The following is a 9,241-nucleotide window of genomic DNA, read 5'->3' on the forward strand; positions in this document are numbered from 1 at the left end:
CCTGCAATGTACATTGATCACCAAGAGGTGACTGACTTTTCACAAATGTGGAGTTACTGTTTAAAGAGAATGGTATGGCAACAGGGTCCCTTTAACCACTTCTGGACTGGCCACCATACATATATGGCCTGTCTGCTCCCCTGCCACCACGTATTGTTCTGGGAGAACGTCCTGGTAGGTCCTTCTATAAACTGCGCACCTTTTGAGTGAGTGCACGCGCCTAGTCCTGTGATCACACTGTGTTGGACATCGCAGGCAAATCCAATCACAGCATGTATAAACAGGCTGCCATTAGCTGCATTGTCTCACTAGCTGGCTGGTGATCAGGAAGCCCAATTGGAGTGTAAGAGACCCTCCTGACCACCTGCCAGTACCAGTGCAATTCAGTAACAGTGCACACATTAAAATACACCCTGCTGTCATTCACCCCTGACATATACAGTATATGTCAGCTCCATCCTGTCTCTGATTTTACTTGTAAATTAACCCAACACCTCCCTTATCCTGCACATCTGTACAGTAACCCCTTAATCGCCACCCTCCCACTGTATGAGATCTGTACATAAACCACTTCACCTCCTGATCCCCTGGTGTATGAACTCTACATTTATTGGGGGAGTTCATCAAAACTGGGGCAGACAGATTCTGAAGCAGCTGTGCATAGCAACTAATCAGCTTCTACCTTCACCTTGTTCCGTTAAGCTTTGAAAATGAAAGATAGAAGCTGGTTGCCATACACATCAGTGGGCGGTAGGGGCTCTGTCATTTGACAGTTGTGTGATGGAGGTGGGGCTTAGGGCTGGGAGGGGCTGGGATTACATTAAGTTCCTTTTATTGGCTGCACACAAACATACACAGAAAAATCTTTCAGTAGATCGTTAATGCCTGATTAACGTTACTAAACAAATGTGTTTTACTGCACACAACCTTTCTGCCTGAGGATGAGTTATTACAGGCTAGTAGGTGATTTAACTCATAAGTGTTAATCTATAACTAGATTGAGCCTTTAGCTATATACTATTTTGCCATTCATTAAAATATTAACTATTGAATATTTAAATGATTTCATTTTAATTTATTGTTTATATTTTCATTGATCTGATTGTACAGTATATTTTATAGTAATTGTTGTACTACTTGTTAAATACATTTTTTATTTTTATATTTCTTTTCCAATTTCAGTTTAGACCTCACTTTGGTCTATCAAGTATTTCTCAGTCTAAGGATGATGGGAGCACTCCAGTTGTAATATCTGCTACTACATCTGGATCGAGTATATTGTCCTCACAAAAGCTGGTAATGATTATTTTAAACTATTAATCTGCTGCTCCAGATATCTTATACGATATAAATCCAGATTCCTGTTATTGTGATTTTATCTGCACAGAGAAGGCTCTGCATTAGGCCGGCCATACACGGTTTGAATCTCAGCCGGTTCAGCATTTTAAATAAGTAGAGTAAGGGAGGCTTATACCCCCTGTCAGATTTTTTTTTTTTTTTTTGGGCCATCTGTGTCCCATTTGAAGAGATTTCCCTTCACTTCCTGTCACTTAGCCAAACAGAAAGTGAGAGGAAATCCCTGCAAATGAAGGGAATTTGGTGGGGACCCCCAGGTCACCAAAACTAGTGTCCGCTCTATTACTTTTCTGGGGACAACTCAAAATTTGGGATTTTCTTTTACTTTTACTTTCAAAAATAATGGTAAACAGGACAAATAGAGCGGGTGAATCTCCTTAACGGGGGCGCACACAGCAATAAAAACTGACAGGTGTTCTAATCCCTCTCCACTCTATCCAAAACTAAAAAAAAAAGTTTTTTGCCTTTAGTTATACTTTAATGGGCAGGCTGAATGTACCAAGTTGATTGATCGATCAACTTTGGTACAACCAGCCTGCCAGATTCTCTTGCGATTATCGCTAGCAGCTGCTGTAGCCGCTATTGATAATCACTGTCTTCTCCCAGTGGGGATGACTTCCCCCGCCCGCCCCCCACCCCGCCAGGAGCAGACAATGGCTCGCCAGGAGGGATTCCCCTGTCAGCATTGTCTGTGTTGATGTGTGAATTTCTTTGTATGGCCTGCCTTAGTACAGATTGTATTCACTCTCCAGTTTAAGATCACATCCCACCCCCAGTGTGTAATTCATCTTTCTTACTTCTCTCAATAAGAACATCAGTTCATACATCTGCCCCTGTGTGACCAGAATTGTGGAGGATGGGGCTGAAGAGCCTCATAATGGGTCTCCAATCTGCATTCGTTGACTTACACAAGATATTATTTGATGGGGTAAAGTGTTTTCTAGGTTTTAGAAATTTTGCCTTAGGTGTAGCTCTGGGTATTCCCTCCCATAGGGATTTTGGAAACTAGTAGGCATGTTACTAAAAACTGGAAAACCTCTTTTATAACTGTAATTTTAATAATCTTATAAGCAAAAAAAAAAAAGCTAAACTCTGGTCACCATCATCTGAATAGCTTTGGATCTCTTATGCCGTGTACACACGGGCGGACTTTTCGACCGGACTGGTCCGATGGAACGAATCCGTCGGACAATCCGACCATGTCTGGGCTTCATCTGACTTTTTCTGTTAAAAATCAGACGGACTTTAGATTTGGAACATGTTTCAAATCTTTCCGACGGACTCGAGTCCGGTCAAAAACTCAGTTCGTCTGTATGCTAGTCATACAGACAAAAAAGGACGCAAGGGCAGCTATTGGCTACTGGCTATGAACTTCCTTACTCTAGTCCCTTTGTACGTCATCACGTTCATACCAACGGACTTTCGAACGGACTTTAGTCCGTTCATGTGTGGGCAAGTCCGGTCGTCCGAAAGTCCGTCGAAATTCCTTCGGATGTTTGATGCTGAAAAGTCCGCCCGTGTGAACACGGCATTAGGAGCTTGTTTTGCCTTCCTACATTTTAAAAAAAATTGCCAGAAAATAAATCTCTCATTGTACTTCCATCACCACTGGTGTTATAATTTTACTCTGCCCCTTCTGTGCTCATCCACAACCTGTGGTCTGTGATGCGGCTGCAGACGTTGTGCATTTTATGAATAGGTAAGTGTAGATGGGGATAGTGACATGACACCAGCCCTGATGTCTATCATACTTTCAGTACTGGTGTCAGCAGGGTGAAGGTGTACTATCCAGCACAACCCAGAGAAAAGTCTTTTACCTGTATGAAAGAAAAGAAACCACAAATTACAACATGAGGGGAAGTAACCATCTACAAATCCTTATTAAACCATTCAAATGACGGTGTGTGTGTTTCGTCTTTAAATTATTGGTCTGACTGCCGAGATTATGTAAAAATCTTTACAGGTGCAGGAAGGAACGTTGTAAGAATATTATCATGTAATGGACATTAACTCATATGACATTTTTAATGAGCACAAAGTTTGCCTCTACTCTCTATCACCTTTGTATTAAAGCCCCCACCTATCCATCAACCCAAAATTTGTCTGGAAGACTTGAAACCCTTATGAATATTTTTGCTGTTATTGGGCAATAAACCGATTTGCTTCAACTCTGACACAATTCTTTGTGTTTATGATCGCTTGTAGACTTTTCTCCATAGGTATTTTTAATAGTTTAACCTGCTTGAAAGTAAACATTACATTATTTTCTTTTAACCTTACACGATGTGACACATGCGCCCACACACACACATACAACAATATGTAACAATAAACGGTATGTGTAGGTCTGCAGAGGTTATGTACACAGCAAGTATAGCTTGGTAAAAGGTGCGGGGAGAATTATGCTCTAAGGAAAAGATTGTGAGTTTGTATTTTAATTGTCATTTACACAGTAATACTACCAGGAGAATTCTAGATGAAATTTTCATTATTTGTGTTATAATACCAATAAAAGTGTTTATTGCTTTGTAGAAGAGATTGTAGCATTGATGTGTTTGACTTGCCATGTAAATATGACATTGCATGGTTTTGTATTTCAGCCAATGACAAGAATTGTAACATCAGCTCAGCAGAAGGCTGGAAGGACGATAACAGCCCGGGTGACTGCACGTTCAGATCTAACACAGAAGATGGGTAAGACTGGGACCAACGTCGCCTCTATGGGGGTGTCACCGCCAATGAGCTCCATTGTGGTTGAGAAACATCATCCAGTTACTCAGGTAATCTGATTTGTAGATACAGTACATTACATTAATATGGAAAAATTCTTCACTTGATCTAATAAGAATTCCGCAATAGTCTGTTTTGTGTGCAAAAACAATTGATCAAGTCGCTTTTGAGTCGATCGACTTCAGTACAACCAGCCTACCATGTTTTTATTGTATGATCACTGCCGCTGGCTATAGCTAGCAGCAGCTATCATTGTAATCTGATGGCAGGGAAACCTCCCGCTGTCAGAATACAATAGTGCAGCAGGAGATATTCCCCCATCAACACTGACTGTGCTGATGGGGGAATCTAGCAATTTTCTTTCCTTCAACCCGTGCTTGAAGGAAAGAAAATTGCATAATGTATGGCCAGCCTAAGTCTCAAGTAGTGTTTTTTCCATCCTTTCTATCCAGCGCAACTAATGCAGAACTCCTCCAGAGTTTTTTATTTCTGATTTTGGGTATTTAAACAATAGTTACCTCTGCTGAGCTGTGAACTATGTAAGGATCATGAGGCATTTTCAGTTAAAGTGATTGTAAAGGATCTTTTTTTTTTTTTTTTTTTAAACAATCACAGTATATGCACATGCTCCGTGTGATGGTTTTGCACAGAGCAGCCCCGTTCCTCCTCTTCTGGGGTCTCCTGCCAACGCTCCTGGCTCCTCCTGCCTTTGAGTACCCCAATCCCCCCCCCATGCACGCCCAATCCTGAGCTGCACTGTGTGGTGCATCTCTTGATCTCTTGACACACACTGTGTGGCTCCGCCCCACCCCGCCCCCTGCTCCCTCATCAGTGGATTTGATTGACAGCAGCAGGAGCCAGTGGACAATGTAAATAACCTTTACAACCACTTTAAAAGGTATACTTACTTTCATGCTGAATTGTACAGCTCTCATTATAATTCTGGTCTGCTGCAGATATGAGAGCTGTGGCTCTCATTTATAGAAGCACTAGTGTCATAATCTGCTCCCCTTGTCTGTTCACAGAATTCTTGAGATAGTGGCGATTGGGTATATATAGTTCTGACAGCACAGTAATAATAAATATTAGATATGAATTTGTCTTTATTAAAAAAAAAAGAAAAAAGGTTTTAATATATTTTGCGGCCTAATAAAGTACAGGTTATCTTATACAAATATAAGTGGACACAATATGTACTGTATATGTTGGTGCTAACTAAATTATTGTGAATTTACTCTATTTTGAGGAATTTCTATGCTTGTATATAGGGTTGTCCCGATACCGATACTAGTATCGGCACCGATACCGAGCATTTGCCCAAGTACTTGTACTCGGGTAAATGCTCCCGATGCTTCCCCGATACCTAAATGTCAGCTGTGATCGGCGCATGGGGGAGATACAAGCTTCTCCCCCAGCGGCTTTCAGCTGTTTTAGTGACACAGCGGTGATCGCTCACCGCTGACTGTCACTGCATCCTCCTCCATGCCCCCTCCTTTCCTCTGTGCCTCTCCGCTGTCCCCTCCGTTCCTCTTTCCTCCTCTGTGCCTCTCCGCTGTCCCCTCCGTTCCTCTTTCCTTCCCTGTGCCTCTCCGCTGTCCCCCTCCGTTCCTCTTTCCTCATCTGTGCCTCTCCGCTGTTCCCCTCCGTTCCTCTTTCCTCCTCTGTGCCTCTCCGCTGTCCCCCTCCGTTCCTCTTTCCTTCCCTGTGCCTCTCCGCTGTCCCCCTCCGTTCCTCTTTCCTTCCCTGTGCCTCTCCACTGTCCCCTCCGTTCCTCTTTCCTCCTCTGTGCCTCTCCGCTGTCCCCTCCGTTCCTCTTTCCTTCCCTGTGCCTCTCCGCTGTCCCCCTCCGTTCCTCTTTCCTTCCCTGTGCCTCTCCACTGTCCCCTCCGTTCCTCTTTCCTCCTCTGTGCCTCTCCGCTGTCCCCCTCCGTTCCTCTTTCCTCCTCTGTGCCTCTCCGCTGTCCCCCTCCGTTCCTCTTTCCTTCCCTGTGCCTCTCCGCTGTCCCCTCCGTTCCCCCTCCTTCTCTGTCCCCCTCCATTCTCCCCCTCCGTTCTCCCCCTCCGTTCCTCTTTCCTTCCCTGTGCCTCTCCGCTGTCCCCCCCGTTCCCCCTCCTTCTCTGTCCCCCTCTGTTCTCCCCCTCCGTTCTCCCCCTCCGTTCCCCCCCTCCGTTCCTCTTTCCTTCCCTGTGCCTTTCCGCTGTCCCCTCCGTTCCCCCCTCCTTCTCTGTCCCCCTCCGTTCTCCCCCTCTGTTCCGCCGTCCTCCTCCTCCTTCCTTTGTGAATAGACAGAGTCAGCTGACTCTGTCCATTCACATAACTGAAACATTGTAATCTCTTGTGATTACTATGTGTCAGTTTATGAATGGAGAGGAGCCGCTGTCTTCTCTCCATTCATTCTCACTGCAGCTGAGGCTGCAGAGAAAGGGACTGGGGAATCTCTATCCTCTGTCTCTTTCTCTGTCTCAAGGGGGAGATATCAGAGGTCTGTTAAGACCCCTGATATCTCACCAAAGCCCCCCAACAGGGCTGATTAAAAAAAAAACAAAAACAAAAAAAACACATATTGCAATAAAGAATAAAAAAAAAATTATTGTAAAAAATAAAAATTGTAAATTAAAAAACAAAAACAAAACAAAACACACACACACACACACACATACACCGTTCACCCCCCCCCCCCCCCCCCCCCCAAAAAAAAAAAAAAAAAAAGCACTGTTAAAAAAAAAAAATTAAAAAAAACACTGTCACGTGACATAAAAAAAAAAGTATCGGTATTCGGTATCCGCGAGTACTTGAAAAAAAGTATCGGTACTTGTACTCGTGTACTCGGTCCTGAAAAAGTGGTATCGGGACAACCCTACTTGTATAAGTGTTTTAGAAGTTTAAAACTGTCATATTTGTGTTTGAGTCAGCTTGATCATGCCTCAAATGACTTTAATAGATTCATTTTTAAGAATGTATTTGTGTCTTTAAAGCAAACAATCGCTCAGGCCACGGCAGCAAAATACCCCCGTTCAGTGCTACAGAGTTCCAACTCTATGAGCGGCAGAGGGACTGGGCATAGTACACGAGTCTCCCAAGTTCACGGCAGTGTCCATTCCATAAAAGTCGTCGAGTGATCTACTTCAGTCTCAGCTCAGTGAGAGCGAGGAACGTCTCAGGGTGTATCTAGCAGTGTGGTATCCTAATCCCCAGGTGATGTCAGATTTCATTAAATGGATCAACCAATTCCTCGGTTTTATATATTTCTATACCTGTCTTACTGCTTGCAGTGATGAAGAGTGCCTTAAGTTTGTTGTATAATATTTATCACCGAATTTATTTTTATGTTTTCAAAATGATCTATTTGCCAAACTAAAAAGAACTGTGAAAGGGAACCTGTCAAGATACAGTTAAAGTGGCATTAAAACCAAAAGCAAATATTTATTACATTGCAGCTTACCAATTCTTAGATGTGATGGCTGCATTAGTCTTTTTTTTTTTTTAGGCCTTCTTTCTTTTATTTTTATCTGGCAACCCTGCCAGTAACTCTGTTTTTTTTAAAAGAACAAGCTCTTTTCCAGATGTATCAGTTTACAGGGATCAGACAAACCATTTAACACTGACAGGGGTGCTTACGATGATTAGCTTTTATTTATTTATGTAAGACCTCTATCATGAAAGGAAAAAAAAACGTTTACTGTAACTGATGATAAATTGTTGGCTAGAGTTCACCTTCAGCTTGTTACGGTATTTAAATCTGCTAGTACATCTAAGTGCAGGAGTGAACTTGAGTTGCACCGATTAGAATGATTTATTTGCAGTTAATGGAGTGCGAATTGTCATGTGACTTTGACATCTCAAGTCGCATGACAAGTCACGGCAGTGTGAACCAGGGGCTAACACTCCCCTGCCCCCCCAGACTGACAATGCTGCTGTGCTCCTTCATCCAGAATGGGGCACTTTAATACAGGAGGTATGTTACAGGTCAGATCACCAGGTGAAAACAGAAGGAAAAAAGCCTAACAAAAAGAAAACAAATGCAGCCACCACATCTAATGATTAGTAAGCTGCATTGCCAAATCTTACATTTCTGGTTTTATGCCCAGCCTCATTGCGATTTCCAAGGTGGACACATCATTGTATGTGATGCTGTTGAGATCTGGTTTGTCCCGGAAGTAGCGTCCCCTCTAGGAGGTGGGAAATGGCAGCTTCTACTGCTGGAAGAAGGCTCAGAGGTGACAAAAAAAACATTGTTCCTTTTATGTAAAATGAAATGTGGAGACAAGCCATGGCTGAATTTTATTTTAAATGCAGACATTTCCATACTGTTTTTATGTTTTATAATAAAGAATATTTTTGCTATGTTTTGTGTTGTCAGTGATTAAATGAGTAAGTGAGTAATTTTAAAAAAGTGATTCTGTTACCACTGCAGTTTAGAATCATTGAAAAGGATTAGTTTGCAGACAGCTAACACCACTCCAGGTCAGTCCCACGTCCCCAGCCATGATATACGTGTGGTTCTGGCTCATCCAGAGCCACCACAATAGCCATGCAACCAATGGGAAGACTGCTCACTATATCGGTGTAAGAAAACTTTTCTTTATTTAAAGAAGTCTGTACAGGATAAAAGCTTTGACGCATTTCACACTGCACTCAGGACAATGTTTGACCATTTTTTTTTTTTCAGCAATGATACAGTGAGCAGTCTTCCCTTTGATTTGAATGGATATACTTGAAACTGCACTAATGTCAGACTGGCCACTCAAATTACTGTTCTTACCTGCCTTAATAGAATGCTCCAGGCTTTTTCATTGACTCTGGGTAGGATAGCAGCCTCTTACCAGTCATTCTGTCATATGCAAAATTCTTCACATCTACCAAACTCTGTATGTAGTGCTTTATGTAGATTGCAGTGGAGGTAGAGCAAAGTGTGAATATTCCCCCCCCCCCCCCCCAAAAAAAAAAAATGATCAGGTGGCATGCATTGACTACACAGAAGGATTAATAGATGGAATTGACAATTTGGGGTTCATTTACTAAAATTGGAGATTGCAAAATATGGTGCAGCTATAGAAACCAATCAGCTTCCAGGTTTTATTGTGAAAGCTTAAAGTGGTTGTACACGCTGTACAACCACTTTTACCTACAGGTAAGCCTATATTAAGGCTTACC

General features: G+C 42.6%; 1 protein-coding gene across 2 annotated transcripts in view; it reads left to right on the forward strand.

Moving 5' to 3' along the window:
- The window catches only part of POC5 (POC5 centriolar protein), a 75,512-nt gene extending 67,081 nt beyond the window's left edge, over positions 1-8,431 (forward strand). For both annotated transcript variants that reach the window (XM_073624033.1, XM_073624035.1), the window contains exons 11-13: positions 1,183-1,296; positions 3,957-4,136; positions 7,063-8,431. In XM_073624033.1, coding sequence (XP_073480134.1) covers positions 1,183-1,296; positions 3,957-4,136; positions 7,063-7,206 — 438 coding nt within the window. In that variant the 3' untranslated portion in view covers positions 7,207-8,431. The remainder of the gene's footprint in view (positions 1-1,182; positions 1,297-3,956; positions 4,137-7,062) is intronic.
- The last annotated feature ends 810 nt before the right edge of the window (positions 8,432-9,241 follow it).

This window comes from Aquarana catesbeiana, linkage group LG01 (genome assembly GCF_042186555.1).
Source record: "Aquarana catesbeiana isolate 2022-GZ linkage group LG01, ASM4218655v1, whole genome shotgun sequence".
NCBI classification, from domain to species: Eukaryota; Metazoa; Chordata; class Amphibia; order Anura; family Ranidae; genus Aquarana; species Aquarana catesbeiana.